The sequence below is a fragment of the Pleurodeles waltl genome, chromosome 4_1 (genome assembly GCF_031143425.1).
Source record: "Pleurodeles waltl isolate 20211129_DDA chromosome 4_1, aPleWal1.hap1.20221129, whole genome shotgun sequence".
Classification (NCBI taxonomy): domain Eukaryota; kingdom Metazoa; phylum Chordata; class Amphibia; order Caudata; family Salamandridae; genus Pleurodeles; species Pleurodeles waltl.
This window is the reverse complement of record NC_090442.1, coordinates 297,377,104-297,399,226: the sequence shown is the minus strand read 5'-3', so window position 1 is coordinate 297,399,226 and position 22,123 is coordinate 297,377,104. Positions and strand designations below refer to the sequence as shown.

Sequence of the window (22,123 nt, the reverse complement as noted above, 5' to 3'; positions counted from 1 at the left end):
TTCCAAGGCCTCCTGGTCTAACTACACCATTGTGCCCCTATCATCACTGACCTTCCTGTTGTAGTTCTTAAAATTGACCTTTTGGATTTTGTAGGCTAGCAGCTTGCCTCCTTTATTGCCTCTCTCGAAGTTCAATTGTTTTGTCTTAACAGTTCATGAGCAGCGTTCTTGGTCAAAAAAAGACTCCAGCTCTCCACAGGTCTTACGGTGAAGATGGTAAACATGTCTGGAAACGGTGTCTTTGTGTTCTGACTCAAACTTTGAGATAGTAGCTTCCAAATTTTGGATCCTGGAGTTTTTTAGTGTCACAAACACCATAGTGTTTTTACCCACTTTTTGACTACTAGCCACTGGCGTAATGACTCTGCAATGCCCTAAGCCCTGTTAAACACGACTCATTGCATGAGGTCTGGCCCTTAAAATGGTATATGTTCTATTGGCTAACACCCAATAATCATAGCTCAACTTACTTGTATGTCCCTAGTATATGGTACCTGGGGCACTTAGGGCCTGTAAGCTGAAGTATCTCTTGTAGAATGCAGCTCTAATTGTGCCACCACTAGTACAACAATCAAAACATGTCTCCCAGGCTGCCACTGCAGACTGGTAGAGCAGTTTTAAACTGCTAACTCAACTTTGCTGTTTAAGGCATCGGCAAAGCCCAGTCCTCTCTATTTAATTATATAAGTCATCCCTAAAGAAGGCCTATCGAGCCCTAAGACAGCATGTTATATATTAAAAGGTGGAACTTGGACTTTCATATGTTTCAGCAGTAGAAACGCTAAATTGTCATTTTTACTGTGAAAAAGGCTAGTAGCCCCCTTGGCAAGTGCAGAGTTACAGAATGGCACCCCAGTCCTGTTAACTTCTGGCTGGGCCTACTAAAGTTGGTATTGTAAAGTATCAAAAGCATCAGTGCACCGAATCCGATTTAATGGTTAGATCGAATTTAATGTCACTGATGGGCGAAGTACAACTTTAGAAGGTGCCACTTTAGTTGCCCAAGGTCTGTCTTCGCAGACACCTTCTGCCTTCCTTGGGAGACATGGGAACTACTCTCAGAAAATGACTCATAGAAGCCTGCATGGTGGGGGGAGTTGTTACCTCTCCCTGGCAGGAAGTCATGCAGTTGTTTAGGCCAAAAGGCGAGTTTCAAAGGAGAAGCTGCCTTTGGAGGGCAAATGGGATACACTTGGGAGAGAGGATGGTTTGTTTTTTTAGGCTGACAGGTTGGCAGTAGGAACAGAGAGTGGAAGCCATTTGTCAAACCATTTATCCAGGGACACTCCTCTGGGTTGGGCTAGGGAGTTCTGCATGCGGAGAGAGGGGTTCTGCTATGTTGGAAGTGGGCAGAAGAGAGCCTTCTAGGATAGCTATATGCCACACTTCACAAGAAGTAGTTATCAGGAGAGAGGGACTTGGTAGCCCGTTGGCTGGTGACCATGACCTTCCCTGAGGGCATTTTCTGGGCATAAAGTGGGCACCCTGGTGCCCAGAACTCAGATCTCATTGAACTAAAGAAGAAGACCAAATAACAACTAACCTGCTACACCAATAACCCTGCAAATGAGAGGCTGCACCGAAGTTCAACTGCACCTGTTGCACCATGGGCTAGCAAAGAAAAGGACTGTGCCTGCTGTGACCTGCCCATTAAGAAGTTATTCCTTAGCCCCCAGCCGGACAAAGAGGCTACAAAGGTCAGTTGGCACAGGCCTCAACAGCTGAAGATGCCAAGTTAGTAGCCCATATTCCTGATCGCCTGTCCTTACTGCTGTGCCGCCCACAGGACCAGGACCCAAAGCTCAAAAGTTGCCCATGAGTCTGCTGGACCAGGGGCAGCCATCGTAGCGCAGCTTGGTTGCTCATAAGGCTAGTTACCGCTAAAAGAAGGGAACCTCTGAAACTGCTACCAAGTGCAAGATGACTTTGAGGGACATTGACCTTTGTTACCAAGATCGCCTCACCAAGCCGATGGACTGAGGAGTAACTCTCATGAAGACCCCCATCAACCACAAAGCATCTTCAGCATCCTATATCCCTTGCTTCAGGACCACTCCAATGGAAGTGAGTGGCAAGGGACCACAGATACTGGAACTGGACTGGACCTTGCTTTTCTCATCAACGTAACTGTTTCTGTGGACCTTACTGGCCCCTCTGACTGGCTCCTTGTTGGGGTTGGTCACCTAAATTAATTGTACGTAACTTCATTGATACTTACCCAAGTTTATTTGATAAAGTTTCTAAGTATCAAATTGAACTTTGAACATGTCAAAGCTTGTTTGCAGTTAAGTAAAAAGCTGTTATTTACTATCCTGTGTACATTCTGTATTCCCTGAACCCTCCGGTGGATGTTATCAATCAAATCAATCCTATATTTATAAATTGGTGTCAGTTATCTTGAGTGTCTCATTTCTTTCTTCTTCAGTTGTTTTGGTGCTGTTAAAATGCTTACACTTGTTCCTTTGTGTGACCCTGACTGCTCAGAGCCAAAGCTACCCAGGTTTGAGCTAAAGGTTTAACAAACAAAACCTGATTGGACCTAAAGTGGTTGGTAGTATATTACACAGTGAAGTCACACAACCAAACCATATAATACACCTATTTACTCACAGTGAGGTAACAATTCCCCTCATATAATGGCCTTGCTGAATCCCACACTGTAGCCCAGGGTATATTTTCATAATGTTCTCTTTAAAATAGTTCAAAAGAGCCTCCTTAATACTAGCCCTAACCTGCAGAACTATCATGGATAAAGGGTTGTCTTCTACCTGTCCAAGGAATAATAGAAAAACTGTTCCTCACTTTGAATGGAATGTCTGCCTCAAGGACCTGATTCCAGAACTGTGGAAGCAAGTTTGCTTACCTGACCCCAAAGGATATTTACACCTGCATTACTGGAAAGCATGCCTGCTGTTATAAACCTGAGAAGATCATGTAAAGATATGGGAAATATTTGACAGAAAAAATGCACAAGTGTACTGGAATCATTAGACTTAATTTTGCTATAGTATAAACAAGTCCTATCCCTCAAGGGTGCTGCTAATAAAGACTTTGTTAGCACTGGACAACTTTGGCATTACGTATGTCTGGGTAGTTGTACAACTTTTTAACAATTAGCCAACAGTAGCAGCAAACAGTGTTGAGAAAGTTCCCACAGACAGCTGCCTTAGATATGAGGAGTCATCTCACATGAGCAACACAAGAGTAAAATATGTAGGCGGCTCCTGTGTCCTGGAATTCTCATTATTTGTGCTCGCTCATTTTGTATTAGATTAGATTAGTTTATTGGTGCTTTTGGTGCGTAATCGCCATCCACACAAGAAAGAGTGGAATAATATCAAAAACATAAAAAGATACTATTTCTGATTGTATTCCGGTGCTCATGACGTGCAGCATGGAAATAGTCCATTAACATTAGTGCCCGCTTCTTAGCCTCAGGTCGTTGAGCTCTGAACTCTGGGCATTGAGCATACTCAGTAAAAATAGACTGTCAGTGATGGTGCCAAATAAATGGCTGTTGGCCCGAGGGAGTCTATGAGTTCCAGCTCAGCGTGTAGGTGTTACTCCTGGGGAGGGATTGTGGTCTAACTGGGCCATCAGATTTTCACTTCTCACATATTTGCACATTGTGCTTTTTCTTAAGGTCTTAGCTTCGTGCCATGTTTCTAAGCAGCCTTTATCAGAGTCAGAGTGTTATTTTTCCAAGGTATGGCCAGTGGTGGTGTTCTTGCTATCATTGGGGTTGAGGGTACATTTTTGCAAAAATGGCTAAGGACTTCTACTTCACCATAAGAGCAATTTGGGGAGGAATATTCCTTTCTGCTACTTAGAAAGATTAGAGGAAGGGTGCCACTCCTGGAAAGCAATGACAGTCTGTAGTTGTCTGTGAAGAGGAAGTTTGACTAGGTAGGGTTAGATTTTCACTCCATGTAGCTCTACTGGGAAAGGATTCTCAAGCATCTTCCTTTTGTTTTCAGAGTGGTGAAGAGTTTTCAAGTGATTTGCTTAATTCGCTGAATTGAAGTTAGCTTCAGAGTGTGATTTTCCAGTGACAGCACTTTTCTGAGGTGGCTTACTTCTTTTTCCCAGCCTGCTACAAATGGAGATTTCTGGATGAGCAAGGAGTGCTCTTTCCATGCTTTGTTAATCAGGTTTGTATCATGAGCTCTTGGTCCCTCAGTTATTAATTAATAGGAGCCATCTGGCATCTGCTTTGAATTGAGATTTAGCAGACATCAGTCTGGAGGGCAACAGTGGGGAATCCAACTGGTAGAAATAAAAGCATTTTTCTACAATCGTCTTTCCTGGCATCCTGCTTTGGTTACACGATTTGACTCCCCACGTTTGCCATGACAATCTTGTCTATGTTTACAAACAAGCGATGACCGAACACCTTGGCCTCTTTAGGATTGCACTGTAGGTAGATTCTGATTTCTCTATCACCCTCTTGATATGTTGATCCCAGAGAAGGTTGTTTGAGATTATTAGACCCAGGTATGTAAACATGTTGATTATTTCCAGTTTTTGATTCTATTCTGAGTAAAGAAAACTATCCGCCGGTTTCTACTTCTCTCTAAAAACACAGTTTTTGCTTTAGATATGTTTATTTTCAGGCTGTTCGGTTTGCAATATTGAGTTATTGCAACAAGATGGGCTTGGAGGCCTCTAGATGTTCTTGAGATCAGGGCAGGCCTCTCATCTCTGGTGTTCTCTCATTTCATTTGAAGGCCATACCAGTGCAGCAATTGATACTAGTCCCATGGCACTGTGCACCTGTCTCCAAAGCTCAGTGATATCCATCTCCAGCAAACTACATATAATTGAGAGCAAATTTGGTAGTACAAACCAAAAGTTACATGACAATGAGTGGAGAATCGAGAGGCTTGGACATCTCCCAGCATGAATGTGTGCCCAGGGCCAGTAAATCAAATGCTACTAGTGGGCCTGCAGCACTGATTGTGCCACCCACACGAGTAGCCCTGTAAACATGTCTTAGACCTGCCATTGCAGTATCTGTGTGTGCAGTTTTGAACTGCTATGTTGACCTGGCAAGTGCGCCCTCTTGCCAGGCCCAGGCCTTCCCTTTTAGTACATGTAAGGCACCCCTGAGGTGGGCCCGAGGTAGCTCTTTGGGCAGGGTGCAGTGTATTTAAAAGATAGGACATGTGCTGGTGCGTTTTATTTGATAGTGAAATACTGCCCAATTCGGTATTCACTGTTGCAAGGCCCATGTCTCCCATAGGTTAACATGGGGATTGCTTTGAAATATCTTTTACGTGTAATTTCCCATTGGGAGCAATTAGAAATATGGAGTTTGGGGTCTCTGAACTCACAATTTAAAAGTGCATCTTTTGGTTAAGTTGTTTTTTAGATTGTAAGTTTGAAAATGACACTTTTAGAAAGTGGCCATTTTCTTGGTTAACCATTCTGTTCCTCTGCCTGTTTGTGTAATACATGTCTGGGCCAGGATGACAGTTGGGCTGGTTGTGAATTCACTCTAGGCAGTCACACAAAGGGAGCTGAGGTGTGCCCTGCACATCCTGGTTGTCTCCCTGGGCTAGAGTGGTGGGGGGGCCTGTTATTTGAATCTGAATAGGGCTGTGCCTGTCCTTACACAATGCAATCTCTAACCTCTAGAGTGTGTCTGGGACCAGGGCAGGAAAGGCTAGGTCTTGTGCATTACAAAAGACTTTACTTTGAAGTCTGCCTACTTCAAAAGCAGAAATGAGTATAAAGTAATGGACCCAAACCCCCAGATTTGTAGAACACTTATGGATCAAGAGGAGACTTTGCCAAGGAGAAGAGCTGAAGAGCTGTGAGGAAGAGTACTGCCCCTTTGCTGTGTGTACTTTGCTGGGTTGGCCTGAAGTTGCTGCTTCTGCTTTGGAGAGAACAAAGACTGGACTTTGCTGTGTATCCTGCTTGTGAAGTTTCTACAAGGGCTTGGACTGATATTGCCTCCTGTTAAGACGTCACAGGGACATCAAAGACTTCACCTGCCAGCCCCTGGGTTCTCTTGCTGAGGACCCTGACTTGCCAAGAGGTGCCCACTCAATTTCCTGGGCCCTTGGGAGTGAAATCTGGCAGAAAACAAGAAGAAACAGGCACCTCGACCCCATACGACTCCATAACGTCTCGTCTCCGCGCTGCTGCCTGCACCCAAAGCTGTGGTCCCCACTGAAGTGCGACTACGGCAACCGACACAGCAGGCCTGATGCCACTGCAGCACCTCTGAAGCCCTGCAACACGTGAGTCCCAAGTGCTGTGTTATTGACGTCTGCAACACCTGACCCTGCCGTGGCCCCATGGAATGACCTTGAATTCGCCCCATCTATTCTTGACCAGCTGGACTCATCGCCGATGCCCCTTCACCTCTGCTGCCTTGGTAAGGAACCGATTCCTCACCTCCCCTGTGTAGCAGTAAGTAACTGATCCCTCACCTCCTGCATAACAGTACGGAACCAGCACTACGCGGGCTCCAGCGACTCCTCACCTCCCTGACTCTGTGCCATGTCTTTGACTCTGCCGCGTTTCTAAGGTACTTTTACCTGTACCGTGCGACTCCCTGACCGGCATGACACTCCCTCATGAGTGGCATCAGGCTGTTGGGAACAATTACGTCATGATGTTGTGATAGCCCCAGTTGGAGCTATTGTGTTTCTAAGCTCTTTTATTGAGCTTTAACTTTTAAAAGTTTGTATCTCTGCTTGTGTATGTTGGATTTTTCTCGTTTTGGTCTTGTTTTACTTAGGATAAATATTGGCTATTTTTCTAAACTGGTGTGGTGTCCATTTGTAGTGTTTTCACTGTGATACTGTGTGTGTGGGTACAAATACTCAACACATTGCCTCTGAGATGAGCCTGACTGCTCCTACCAAGCTATCAGTGGTGAAAGCAGGGGTTATCTTAGGAGTGTGACTCCCTTACCCTGACTAGAGTGAGGGTCACTACTTGAACAGGGTAGATGTAAACTGACTACCAACTAGAGACCCCATTTCTAACAAACATTCTTTCTGGAGCAAACCATGCTAAATTTTCTGATTCAAGCATGAACTAGTCGCTGCCCCTGTAGACAGTCCTCAGAAGAGGAATGCCTATTTATTCGCTTTTACCATCCCGTAGACCTTGTTATGGGTTCCACATGTAAAGAAAAACAGAACATTTCAATGCTTTTCCTTCAGTAATGTCCCCAGCTAGGGACAGTAAAGTAAGAAAATGGACCTTCCACAAGGAGACATGTTTTGTGGTAGCAAACTGCCCAAGTTCATTAACCTTTCAGACTAAATCAACTGGAGCAATGTGTGCTTCTACACTTCTCTTAACCCACTGCCGGCCATGCACTGACAATATGTAAGTTAAGAGTAGACCCCTGGAAAAGGGAATGGGACAAGAGAGAGACATATCTTCATACTCCCTGCTTGTACAGCTTGGCTTGATCTGCACTGCTGGAGTATGGATATCTGAAGAAAAGATAAGATTTACAGCATTGCTATTGTACAGACTTTGACATCTAACTTGTAACATTGTATTTGATATACAGTTGGCAAACTGCATGTTGCATTCTCCATCGTTCATAAACCTTGATGTTTATCTAGAGTTAAAACGCAATTTTATTTATATTCTATGTGCAGCTAAAACCTTCACACAGCGGTTCGAAACGTATGGTCCAGGGACCCGGGGGGGTCACAATGCCTACTCAAGGGGGCCTTGACTGCTTAAAAAATGTAATAATATTAACAGATTAGTTAGATGTATATAAAGAAGACAAATGTAACATTGAAACCTTTCAATTGTTCTGTAAATTTGTGGGAGAAGTGCAAACTCCTCAAGCAGAACATAGAATGGACTGTCGATGAATTTTTTTAATTTTTTTTTATATTTGCTTCAGAATTAAATATTTAATAATTTATGTATTTGTTTGATTAATGCTTCTTTCCATATGGTTGTGCCTTGTTTGTGGTTCAACTTACCAAAATTGCTTAGGCCAGGGTCCATGGGTTCCAAAAATGACTCAGTGGAGTCCCTGAATTCCAATAATGGTCCATAGATTCCACTAATAATTAAGTGGGGGTCCACAGAAGTCAAAAGGTTAAGCATCACTGCACTCAACCTATTATGTGGTGTTTGCTAAAGAGAACTACTTTCATGTTATGCGATGACATTCTGTGTTTCTCACTACATTCAACATATCTGGTTTGTAAATGGTAAAATGTAAAACATTAACTAATATCATGTAGTTTGCCTAAACCAGCGCTATCCCAATCTGTGGTCCGCGGGGACCTCCAGGGGACCATGACACATTCCCAGGTGGTCCGCAGCCCTGCACTTCTCCAGCTGTGGCCCCTCAGAAACACATGTGCGTTCTTTCTTATTTATGACTTTATTTGTGCAGTAGTTTTGAAAGCACTGCAAAGTTCCTTGTACAACCAGCAGCTTTCAGGGAAAAATAAAAGCCTCAAGGTAACTCTGGTGATTAGTGTACCTGCTGGAAAGAGATGGGAGTTTTGTCTAGTGGCAGTTCTGACTAATCTAAGGTAGCACAGATGGTTAATATGCCTGCTGCAAAACATGTGTACCATGCAAAGAAAAGTATTTTATGCGCATAGCACTGTGGGTTATTGCTTTTGTCACAGAGATTCTTTTGTTACTGTGCAGTTCATAAGTTACAATCATAATCTAGGACAGTGAGATATGAACTGCCATCAAAGAGCTGCATGCAAACTGCGTGGCACAAATTAGAAAGTTTGTTTTTTCCCCAGTCTTTCATTATCCTTATGCCGCTAAAAAAAGGTTTGCTTGCATAGAAATATATTCTTATTATTAAAAACAATGCTAACCACTGTGTTATTTTCTGACTCTTGAGTTTGTGCTTCTCCAGCCAAGCACTCTTAGAAAATGCCTACCAGTGTGGATGACATGTGAATTCTACACCTTGTAGTCCCCTATAAAGTGCTCCGACACCCTACACTGGTATGAGAGGTGCTATAAAACAATTGAATTACATGTGACAGAAAGGCTATGGAGATATGAGAGGCCCTTATGGTTTTACTTCTTTCCTCATCACATATTTAAGTGAAAAAGCTTTCTCAGATCTTATGTACCTCAAAAATACAGAAATCACTTGGGAAATGTAAAATCTGACCTGAGGATTCAGCTTTCCTAAATAAAACCAAACATTAAAAAATTTGTCATTGAGATGTAGCGCCAACCTTCCCACTAAACTTTTTCAATCTTTGCATATTTTTTCAATATAAAATATTTATATCTTTAGTAATTTGAGTGTTTTTTGGGTGTGTACTTGTTTGTGTATTTTTTGTGAATTACTGTTTAATGTTTGAAATGTACAATTTGCTTGGAGGTCCCCAGCTTCCAGTAGTGATTCAGTGGTGTTCTCATTCAAAATAATGCTTGTTCAATATAATGTTTCTTAAATTAAAGTTATCAACCAGTTAAAAAATCCGACATAATGTGCAACGTTTTTCTTCTAGGTTACTGTCAAGGAAGCGGTATACTACATTATACATATGGAGACAGTCAACAGACTAACTTACTACCAGGTAATAGTTTGCTTTATTTCACAAATTACACCTTGTAATATTTTTTGCTCTGAGCGTCGACATTCTTTTGTTTATCAGCTGGTGACATTTTGGCAGTGACTATGATTAGCCACTTAATTCAAATTGGAACAATAACTACCAAAAACTATAGTTACTAGCTCCACCAGAATTAAGAGATCCTCAAAAGTACCTCGAGATTTCGGTAACTTCTCATTTCGCAGTGGTCCCCCAAAGTCAAACTCGTGGATTTTCCCGGCCTCTGGGATTGCATGTACCCACGGTGTAGTAGTGATAGGGGTTGTAGAAATAGTGCCCCATATCCTGACAGACTCGTTATGAGGGCCTTTGTATTCTTTTACAATTTAACCATCTCTACAATAGCATGATTTGTAAGAGTTTTATAGGGAATATTTTTTTAAACATTTAAAACTGTTATGTTTCAAGTGCCTTCAGTTGTTTTTTTTGTTTTTAAAATACTATATTTAACTCTAAACTCCACAAGATTGAAGTCAATTTAACTTAATTGACAGCTTCTGGAAAAATACTTGCATTAGAAGGTAATGTTGCTGAGTGAAAAAACAGTGTATTGCCTGCTGCTGACTAAAGTGAGTTGCCTCCGGTACATTTGGCTTGAAGACTCTCCAGCAGGATTGTGTGCTTTTAATATAAAGTAGTTTGGCTTATATGTGTTGATAGAGACCTTTTTAGGATTAATAGCAGTACATCCCCACATGAATTTCAGACGTGCCCTTATCACCCCACTGGCATACTGCCCTCTTCTGGCCATACACTTATGTGTATTAAACAAAACCCGATAGGTACATATTGGTAGATCCATGTTGGGATAGAAAAATCCTCTGCATAGTAATGGATGTGCACCCCTGTCACGAGTGGCCAAATTTACTGATGTGTGGATCCCTAATTTGTTGTCATAGGCAATCACAGATCATGCATGTGCACCATGACATAGGCCTGTCTCACGGATTGTGGTCTTGTTGGACCCGTAGGGGTGTCCAAAGTACTACCCTCATAGTGGTGTGAGGCTACTTCCTTCACCAGGAGTTAAGCAGCACAAGTGCGGTGGTTGCAGCATACCGTGTAGTGATCAGTAGGCATAAACAGGTCCTTTTTAATCTGTGTCACTAGAGTGAGGCTTGCAGGCTCACTCGTTTTCAAAGTTCCACTGACTGCTGTGTGTTTAACTCACCCTTGGCCTACATTGGTTTGCTATGTAATGCTGTGAAGCGCATGAGTAGTGCATCTGTACTGTGTGTATCTGCCTGGGAAGGGTTCAATACATAGACAGTGCAGTGCTGGGTGTATGTGTGCCTGTGAGTGGTACAGTACATGAAGGATGTACTGCTGTGGAGTGCATGCATGGTACATGCATATGCTGGATGTATGTGTTACTATGAGTGGTACAGTACATGAGGGATGCAGTGCTGTGCAGTGTCTGTAGGTTGCATTCATGCACTAGGTGTTTGCGTGCATCTGGTGATGATACAATACATGGAGGGCACTGGGTTCCATCTTGTGAGACCCAGGCCTGCACTATGAAACATGGAGAGGAGGTAGGGAAAACCCACCAAAGTGTTCTTTGATTCATTGAGAGGCCAAAAAAAAGGGGCCTAGGGACATCTCAGGAAGGAGATGAGACTGAAAGGACAAACATAAAGAGTAGGTCGGAGGCCCTGGACCAACCATTTGATACACCTATCACTGTGGCTGACATCCGGATGTGAACTCCAATCACTCCCATGGCCTGTTTTGTGGGGTTAAATACTACGTTTCCAATAGCATTGAAGTTTATCCAAGCTCAGTCGGTTTTCTCTTGCAAACTGCAAGGCTTATGAAGGCTCGACGATAAGACTTGTGGGAAATACTTGGTGGAAGGTTTCACCTAGAAAATTACAGAAGGGAAGGGGCAACACAAAATGCATTGAAGAGTGTCGGGGACCAACATGGTGAGTCTTCCCATAAGGATTCTGAATAGGAAGAAAAAGGTGTTTCTGTATCTTTGGAGAAATAATTGGTGACCTCGGTAGATCCTTGGCTTGGTTTTAAATCACTCCTAGTGATAAGCAGTTGTGTGCCCTGGGAATCTTGTTGGATCCATCGTGTTTTGTGCCCTGAGAAGTTGTTAGGCATCGTGATGTAAGTGAAGAAATAGGGTCTTGGATTGAAGCAGTTGTTTTGTTTGTTACTAAAAGGATTTCCATGCCAAAAGGTCTGGCTTGTTAATCGTCAAAGGCTAAATATCATCACAGTTGTTGAAATGCACAGAAATAGTCATGCATAGTGACAGGTCCACCCTTCATTGATCACTAGAGTGATTAAACTGTCTTTTTAGAATTCCGTAACTTCCATGACTTGCAGTAGGCATTTTAGGGGTATTTTGGCTTCTTGGGTAGTTGACTCACAACATTTAAAAGGTGCCTCAGGCCTGAGGGGACTGGTCCGCTTTTAGAAAGTTAGTTGACCAATGAGATCTTTTTTAGTGTGCAGCCCTTGTAGTTAAAGAGGGGCAGGGGAGGGGATGTGCAGTGGTTCCAATTGGTGTTTCCATCTGCCATGTTGTACTTATTTTTATATTGCACGTAGTATTTCGCTGTGCTATGTTAAAGCACTTTAACTGTTTAAAAGCATTGATTTATTGATTGTATATGAGTGCGTTGCTTAGTTGTCATTGTTTAGCCCACAGCACCTGCCTAATCAAGCTTGGACTGCTCTGCCTGGCTACCTTGAGAGTCAAGTGCTAAAAAGGGTATTTGGTTCCCACTTTGAGACTGAAGTACAGGCACCCAGGGCATCAGCAGTGAACGATCCCAGTTGGCACAGTTGGCACCCAGTAACTTCTGGCTGCCCTGGAATCTCCTGCCTGAATTTGTCACACAACTTAACCAGATTTTTACATGGAGATAATAATAAGATACTTTAATACCACAGGAACAGTGTTTAGTCTCTTAATGCCATGACAGTGACAAGGCAAACAGAATCAAATTGGAAGGCTTTAGTGATCATAAACAATTGTATATGACTTTAACTCTTCATGAAAGCTGAAAACAAGTTGTAGCAGGACATCTCCAAATAGACTGAATAGGTTTAAATTAATACACTTCCTACCCATCGGGCAAATCTCTAATCACAGATGTTATCATGTTGATTCAACTAGGTAAAAGGCTGCCACAGATTATACCTTCTTGTTAAAATGTGCTGATGGATGCTCTGTCCCTCCACAGGATGGTGTGCTCGCAAGGGCACTCAGATGGAGTGATCTGTTGTAAACTATACTTAACATATCAGGTAGCTAATGTTTATATTTCCCCCTTTTTATTTAGCGCCAGGTTGGTAGTTGTGAGAAAATGCTCCTTTTTGCATGGTCATCTCCATTTTTGCTGAATGTTATTACTGGTTTTTACAGTGCACGCTGGGGCACTGCTGCACAGAGTTCAGTGTATATGCTCTGAAACCTTTAAAACATGAAAAAATGGCTAATCCCTGACTAGCATGTTTAACTCTCCTGTAGGGCGATAGTATATTGTAAAGAAACTACACCTGTAGCATGGAAAGTTAAATATCCCATGTGGACTGTTGCACTTATTTTGCTATCCACTAATGTGACAAGGAAAACAAGGCTTCAATAATACCAGTGTAGCTTGACAGCTGCACTTTCAACCTGCAGTCTGACCTGTCCAAATAACTCATTTGTCAGCGGAAAAAAACAGTAATGTCACCTCTATCTAGGCCATATAACCCACAAGACAGAGTGCATGTTTTTAAAAAAATGGGACACGCAGAAGCTTATTGTTAACATGTCCCTGCTGTAAGAAGTCCCAAAAGGCTATTTTTACAATGTAAGGCTCTGTTAGTCCTTTGAGAAAATGGATTAAAATATGAATCCTGCTATATAGAGTTTAGGAACAGCTAGAAAAATAATTCACCCACTTGTTTTGAAATGTATTAAACATTCAATTCCATGGTGAAGTTGGATTTAAATATATATTTAGGGAAGATAACTATATAAAAGTTATCTTTTCCCTGCCTGGACCTTACTAGAGGCAGATCTGCATTAGTTGTCCCTCGTAGAAGTGACACAATGGAATACTTTGACATGTTGACTTGGATGGGCAGGGATGACTCCTCTGTACTCAGCTGCACCTTCAGGGTCAGGGTGCTACCCCTCCTGTTGGCAAACAGGACCAGAGCACAGTTCTTGTATACCTCCTGTCTGGTTTCCGAAGGGCCCTTCTTTTCTCCTAACACACTTCTATTTCCTGTTTTGTTGTGAGTCCAGGACCTGATTCAAACTGCATTAGTGTAAGGACACTGATGATTTTTCTTGTACCCTCCCATACATATCCCCAGCTCTCAGATCTCACGTTAAGTGTGGCTGAAGACGTCTGCCATCTTAGCATTGCCCTCGCAAATGGCATTTTGAGCCTGTTGGGTAAAGTGGAACATTTGAAAGAATAACTAGCTTTGCCCGCAGGACCTTTTACCCCACTGGGACTGTCAAAGAACAAAAGAAGGACTGCACCTGCTAGTCGAAACCTGTGAGTAGACCATAAGGGCTGGACCTACTCCCACTTGTACCCAGGACAAAGAAGTGGACTCCAAGTGTCTGCTGGCTGACCTGTTGTATAGCTAGAGGTGCACAACAAGCTGCCGAAATCTAAATCTCCTAGAATACAACAGGATTTAGATTTGGCCATACGGGAGATCTGTCACCGTTGTGACGGAGTAACCCATCCATCAATATCTAAATCAGGCCCTATATGTATTTAACATATGACATGTTCATGAAGCCAAGTTTGATGGATTAGAAACCAATAATAATGTTATTAGTAGGTGAGGTCCATCTCCCTCATCTGGTAATACACCACAGTCATTAATAGGTCCAGTCAAGTTTCAGTAAATTATTCCTTGCTCAACCTTTGGTCACGTGGCAAATGAACAGCCAGGCTTAAATTAGGAGACGGGTATGTGTAAGCATATAATGCCACCAAAACATTAAATAGGTAAAAGATGAAAAATATAAAAGTCCAACACCAATCTATAAAAATAGGAAATATTTTTTTCTTTAGAATAACATAAAAACACCAAGAATCAAATGTAGGGGACCAGAGATATGAGTTTCTAAGATTTAGGTAAAACTAGCCCTGAAAGGCGCATAGCACCAGCTGAAGGTATTTGATTGCACTGGTCCGGGGCAAAGTCACAAGTTCATGCAGACTGCGATGGAGTGCTGGCCAGGCACAGGACCAAGCTAGGCCCACTAAGTTTGGTACATTATGTCTTTGGTGCGCAGTCTGAGCGGCATTGCTTCATGAAGCTTTGCATAATCTGGTGTTGATGCAGAGGAGCTGCGAGGTCCTGCACTGAGTTGCATCACGTTGAGTTGCATCACGCTGCGTCCCTCCCAATGAAACTGTGCAGCAAGGCTTTGCTAGACTTCGCAATTACTTGTGCCGATTCTGTTGAAGCTGTGTGGCAAGGCTTTGCGTCGACTCACAACCAATTGTGTTGGAGCAGGCAGATGAGCGGCAAGGCTTTGTGTCATCTTGCATGGGTTCAGATGAGGATGCCAGCCATGTTTTTGTTCCTTTGTGGAGATAATTGCCCTCTAGGACTGGCCAAGGTTTCAGAGACTCTGGGATGCAATTTGGGAGGCTAGGACTCAATCTCCTAGGATGCACTTGCATAATCTAGAAGTTCAGTTACAACTGGTGGGCTGGGCTGCCCTCTCTTAAGCTTTGCAGGTGACATCTTCAGCTCTTTTGTTAATGGTCAAGGAGTCCACTCCATTCCTTTTGGAGTCTGGCACAGCCCTTTCTTTGTGGAGCCTTGTGAATTCAGTAGGTGCAGTCTTTCAGAGTGTAATCCTCTCTTTGGGGCAGTCCAGGGGTCCATCAGAGCAGTCCATTATTCTCTACTTCTTTTTCAGACAGTGATACAATGCACTATGTAGAGCTGCCTTATGTCTGCTTCATATATGGGCTTTGAAGGAGGGGGGGCACTCTAACCAATAGGAGCAACATTTTCCCAAAAATAAAAATGGAGAACATTTCTCCTTGAAGTGTGCGTCTGTGCAAGCCAACACAGAAGTGTGGCTAACTACTAACTACACTCCCCTTCCAGCCCTGCTCCTACAATAATTAGGCTATTTGGCTAGAGATCAAGGAAGTGGATGGCCTGGGTTCTGTGAAATCTGTTTTCTGCAGATGCCCTTGCCTTTGAAGTTTAGCTTATCTACCCAACCACCTTCCTGTCCCTGGCTTCTCCAGGAAGGAGAGCTCCTCCCGCCAAATGGCTGTATTGTTGCAGCCTCAGGCCTCTTGATACCTGCGCAGAGAGCAGCTTGGCTCAGGCTGTCAAATGCTGACCAATCAGAACAGGCTGTTTTAGTTATCTTCAGTATAGGAAGTTTCAAACCTACTTTCCTGTAATAGTTTTATTAAATCTGACCTTGGCAAGTTATGGGATTTAATTTAACTATTAATTTGATACTTCGAATGAGATGGCTAGCTAGCTCTAATCCAAAGTTAGACTTCATTAAATTTAATAAAGTCCTCCCAATATTAGCCTATGGTGCTAGCAGCCCTACAATAGAGAAAACAACTTTTGATGTTTTTCCCTGCCAGGGCATCTAAAACATCTGTTATATTTTTCCTGCTTTTTATAACTATGCACCCTATCCTTGGGACACCTAGGGAAACTTTAGAGGTGACTTTTAGGAAATAAAATGGTAATTTTGGACTTTGAAAGTGCTTTTAATTCCAAATTCGAATTTGGACACAGTTTTATTTCAAAACCAGCCTGCAACGCACACCAAAATGGCATCAGGCACCAGAGCAGTGCACACTTAAGTGCATTAAGGCCTCTGGGTTCTATAAACCTACATGCCCTACCATATGCTAGTGACTTACAGGCAGGTATCCTTACCAATTACAATTATACCAATCAGCTCATACCTTTAGAGGATAGAGCACTGGCCCCGGGCCATGTTAGCAGAGCCTAGGGCACTTTCAAAGTCAGTAACCACCAGCATTAGTTGAAAAATGTGGGGTGTTCGGAGCAAAAAGGATAACTTTCCTACAGTGTGTACTTTACTATGATTTTTGATATAGGTCATTTTTATTATAGTATTTATCACACAATATCAAAGCAGAGGTTCTAACATGAAATGAAATTGGAGATAGCGTATTCATGATATATTCCCCTTTCCATGTTAAATGTATCAGAGACTAATCCATTGGTAGGCACTAAGACCTTTATTTCTTGCTCTAAATACTTTATTAGTTAAATAAAAGGTTCTTGGAAATTGGAAGATGGATCATGGCCTCTTTAAATAAAAATGAAAGGCTTTCTCACTGTCTAAGCTAATCGCAACTTTTGATTTGTCAGAATTAGAGTGACGTTGTAAACAAGTCTACGCAAGATTACTTGATCACATTGTTATTTAATGATTCCTGTCTGAGTGTGCTATATAAAATATTGGAATTATGTTTTCAAAAAGTAAAATAAGACTTTGAAGATTTACATGTAGTGATAAAATGGGTCTGTAACTAGATCTAAGAGTTGCATCTTTACCTTTGTTTTAGAATCAAAGTAATCAGTGATGAATCTATTGAAGTTGCTTTTAATTAAGCCAGCCATTAAGAAGAGCTATGATAATGAAAGTGATCAGAAAGAAAATATATAAATAGGAGGATATTGTGAAATCCATCAAACCTTTTTAAAAGTGCTGATATAGGCAGGGTTGTCGCATAACCTGTATCAGCATTGCCAAGTATGCCTTGCTTCTGGAAGCAGTTTAATATGCTGATGGGCCTTTACTGTTCACTGCAGATAGTGCAGCGTTTACAAACATGGCAACATTGAATGAAAAAAGCATCTTAAAACAACTTTTTCTCGTACCCACTTCAGATTTGCAACTTTTATTTTGTGATGCTCCAGGTCACACTGTAGTAATGTGTATCTTCCATTTAACTTGCAGAGTGTTAAACTAGTCCCATTACAGTGTGAATATGTGGGACGTCGCAACCCCTTTTTAGCTGAAACTGTGTTTTCAGGTAATCTCTCCAAAGCATGCAGTTCTGCTCTGCCGTTTAAGGTTGTCTGCAGTCTAGGGACCTGGACTCCAGGGGTGCTGCCTTCCTGCTTCATTGGCAGCCAGGTGTGTAGTAGGTGAATGCAGGTCCGAATAGGCGTGTAGCAGGTATAGCAGGTACTTTGCTTCTGCACATGCCTTGGCCTCGCTGCTCCCACCACCCTCCAACGTCTCTTATTTATTATTTATGTTTTATAGAATTTGTTTTATTGTGCTGTCCGGTTAGGACCAGTGGAATGCTTTCAAAAATAGTATTTTTCACCATTTAGGGCAAACTATGTTTTTTTTCGACCCAGGTGTAGTTGATGTTGCAACAGCCTCCGCTTTAGTTCAAAACTAAACATCTTTTTTTTTGTTTCTACGGGAAAATTGTAAAAATAACTAAAATGTGATGACACAATATTTCTGTGCCAAAGTGTAAGAGAACAGGCTTTTTGCATGTTTTTCGCCGTCTGTTTGCCTAATGTTGCACAACTAGGTGCTGGATTTTTTACTTTGAGAGTGCACTGAGGCCTTCTGTCCAGATTTCAGTGACAGTGTTCTTTCCCCTTTCAAATGATATAGTTAATTGGGTACCCCCAATTGGCATGTGCTGACTTACTTATATGGTACCCAGATACCAAGGGCATGTAAGGCTGTCTGACCACGCAAGAGCTACAGCTGTAATTGTGCCACTCTGTGTGTGTGATGAAGTGAAAATACGACTTTCAGCTGCCATTGCAGACTGAAGAGGCTGTGCATTCTCTTCACACTAATGTCAAAGTCCCTAAAGTCCCTTAGCTATATGCGTGTCTCCGCAAAGGCAGGCCTAGGAACCCCTATGGCAAGGAGAGTATATTGTTAAGAGATACATATATTTTTGATATGTCTATGCAGCAAGGCCCTAAAGTGTCGGTGTTTGCTGAGCACAGTAAAATAGCCCAATAAGGTAATAGCAAAGCTAACGGTTGGCACTCCAGTGCGTCCAACTTCTGACAGAGGCTACCTAACTATGCCATGTAAGCTATCAAATTAAAGGGGACATCAAATGCGACTGTGTGAAGAACTCCCAGGCTGAGGACAAAGGCTGTTGCTTCACTCGAAGTGCGACCCTCACCTACAAGATGGGCTGCAAAGAGTTTTAGCCCAAAAGGCCAGCATCAAAGGATGATGCCGTCTTTGAAGGGCTGCTGTGACAACACTCCCAAGCAGGAAACCTTTCCTTTCCCTTAGACAGGCTATAGCCAGGGTCAAGGAATGGAAAACCAGTTTCAGAACCAGTTTTCTATGCGCGTGCTGTCCATGGTAGCCACACCTCCAGGAGTGGTCTACCAAGGTCCTCACACGTGAGGAAGATTTCAGCCATGTTGGTTGTGGCGTGCAAGATGCACTCTGGGATAGCCAGGTGCCACACATCACCAGAAGTATGACACCTGATAGTAGGGAACCTACCAGCCTAATGGCTAGTGACCGTGTTCTCCCCTTGGGGCACTGTACTGGGATATAATGGGCACCCCTGGCACCCAAGATTTTAGTACTCGCTGGATTTGGATCAAGGACGAGAAGAAGACCAGTCTGCACTGATTGGAAGTGCACAAGAAGAGGCTGCAACACCGGAGCGACTGCACCTGCTGCACTGTGGGCTAGTAGAGTTTAGACACCGTTCTAAGAGACTGGCTCAGGGGAAGGTTGATCCAGGCCCCAATCCAAAGCAGAGACTCCAATGGTCAGTTGGATGGCCCCTCAGAATGGCACTGAGAACATGAAAGCAGGAAAAATCCAAACCGCATTACTGGTAGCCACCACAGCTGTTTTGCTGCTACCGGACTCCGGGCATGCAGACAATTTGGAAATAGCCAGAAGTTGCACCCAAGTCTGCTGGACCCGTGGGTGTTAGTTGTGACCAGAGTCGTCCACCCAAGGTACACTAGCCCCCACCAAAGGTTTGCACCAGAACTGCTGTGTTGCAAGAACTAAAGGTCTGCATCAGCAGCCCTTTGACCCTGCATAGAGGAATTCGTCGGACCCCGCAATCCGTGGCTGGAGTCACCGCCATGGACTTGTGGTCCGTGGACTCGACCAGACATTATGCCGTTGGACCGCAAGTATCTGGAGCATCCATTAAGCATCCTTAAACCTGCATCCCTCAGCATCAGGTTCACTCCAAAGAAGTCAATGGCAGTTGTCCTGTAAAGATTGAAATTCAACTTTAAAACGCTTTGGTGGCCAGGTAACTGCCCAATGTTTTCTCTTAAGACTCCTAGTTCCATATCCTGTCGGATTTGGTTGCCCAAGTCGGGTCAGAGTCGCTGAACTCAGTGTTTCAAACTTTTACAAAGTTGCAAAGTTTTGACTTGCCAATGCTTGTTTGCACTTGATGTTAAAGTTTTGTTTAAATGCTTTAAAAATTCATATTTCCGGAACCTTCCAGTGTATTTTAGTCATCAAGGACTCTAACAATTCATAAAAATATGCTTTATTTTTATAAACTGTTTTTGTCTCTTCTTGTTTTTTGTCTGTCTTATTTTTCTTGTTTTGTGCAGTTAAATCCTTTACACATTGTTCCTTTGGTAGGCCTTGCCGCTGTTTGCCATAGCTTCCAAAGTGTTGAGCTGAAGGTTAAGTAAATAACTCTGACTAGACCCAGGGAGATAAATCTGAGTGAACTGCACGTTAAGGACCCAACCTTGCCATATAGTACATCCATTTTCTTACATAAAGCTTTGCCCTTTTAACATTCTGATTATGTGCACATCTATTACAATCTTTATCACTTGCTTGGCTGCATTGGAAGCTTCTCTCAGGGCTTTGCTTGCACAACTTTTCCTTAATGTCAGTCTAGGTAGCAAGCCATTAAATATCTGCTGTAAACTGTGCACATTTTGTCTATGGTAGGTCTCAAAAACTCACATGGTTATTGAAGCAGCCCTCAATCTTAAATGAAGACTGTACCACCAGAAGACTGACTGTGCCCATCATGTTGACATATGGATTGGCTAATTTCTCTTGTTTGATTTGTGTTTAAGTTTGATCCATTTGCTGTGCTGATTTGCAGCATAAATCATGAGGAGAGTGTTTCCATTTTGGGTCACCGAGTTAGAGTGTCGATAGAGATGATGTGTTGCTTGACATATCTTCATAGATTCCCAGTTTACAATTCCCATGCCTCAAGATGATTTGTCAAAGTGTACCCAATATATGCCTGATAAGTACAAATCAGAAAGTTTGACAACAGACAAGAAACAAGCTTTCATAATTTTGTTGTGGTTATCCAATGCCTCCTACTAACAGTTGCATGATAGAACCACACATGCCGGAACAATGCATGCCTTAACAACGTGGTCAGAACCACAACAGCGTCATTTCCGCGCATGCCTTTAACAGGCATGCCTTTACAGCGAATTTCATTGTAAAAGCATGCCTAGTAAAGGCATATGTGGAAATGGCATTGTGGTTCTGTCATACAACCCCCCACCCGTCCTGAGGCCCCAAACTACACCAACCCCTAATAGCTAAACTACCCCAATCCCCGCACCCCCCAAGCCCTAAAAAAAACTACCCTGACCCCACACCCCGCCCCTAGAAACTAAACAACCCCAACCCCCACCCACCAAAAGCCCTAAAAAAATCCTACCTCCACCCCTGCTCCTAAAAACTAAACTACCCCAACACTCCCCACCTGCTCTGAGCCCTAAAAATGACCCCTACCCCTAATAGCTAAACTACCCAAAGCCTTCAAAAATAAAACTACCCTCCCCCCCACCCGCCCTAAAAATAAACTACCCTGACCCCCCCAGCCCTAAGAAAAAAAACTATCCTGAACCACACACTTGCCCCTTTAAAAAAAGACAAAAGCCCAGCCACTCCCCCACAACAAGCCCTTAATCCACCCCCACCCGTAAAAACTACCCCCCCAACCCTGCCACAGCCCCAGTTACCTTACCACGACCTTTCCTGCTCTCTGCCTTTTTCTGTGCCTTAGACACAAATATGCGTAGTTTGGAACATGCATAGTTAACGCACAGAAAAAGGCAGTTGTTGTTCCGGCAAGCGAGGTTACGCTTGTGTGGTAAACGTCTGTGTTGTTTACAAAACGTGGTAAGGACGTTTCCTCCTACTTACACAATCACAAGTGAGTACATGAAGATTGTGGTCTTTTTTATGTTATGCAACACTAAATTGCCCATATGACATAGATTAAAGATGGGACTAGGGCAAACAGGCTTACACTAGAGGTAAAACAGGCTCATTAATAAAGCTCCCAAAATGAAGTTGTCCATTGGCCAGTCCCTAAGAAGACTGCCACGGAAAATGCCATGCCTCCTAGACTGTTTCTTAGAGAATATTACCATATGAGTAGGCCACTGGTAGAAAATGTCTATATTGTAGTTGGAAGATAATGGATTTAAGGCACTACAGGATGAGAGCGTATGCAAAGAATTAACAATAAATAATTCAAAGGAACGTTAAGACACCA

General features: G+C 42.8%; 1 protein-coding gene across 1 annotated transcript in view; it reads left to right on the top strand.

Annotated features, from left to right (window-relative positions):
- The window catches only part of CRY1 (cryptochrome circadian regulator 1), a 184,367-nt gene that overhangs the window by 120,233 nt on the left and 42,011 nt on the right, over nucleotides 1-22,123 (top strand). Inside the window, exon 11 of the mRNA XM_069228379.1 lies at nucleotides 9,489-9,557. Coding sequence (XP_069084480.1) covers nucleotides 9,489-9,557 — 69 coding nt within the window. The remainder of the gene's footprint in view (nucleotides 1-9,488; nucleotides 9,558-22,123) is intronic.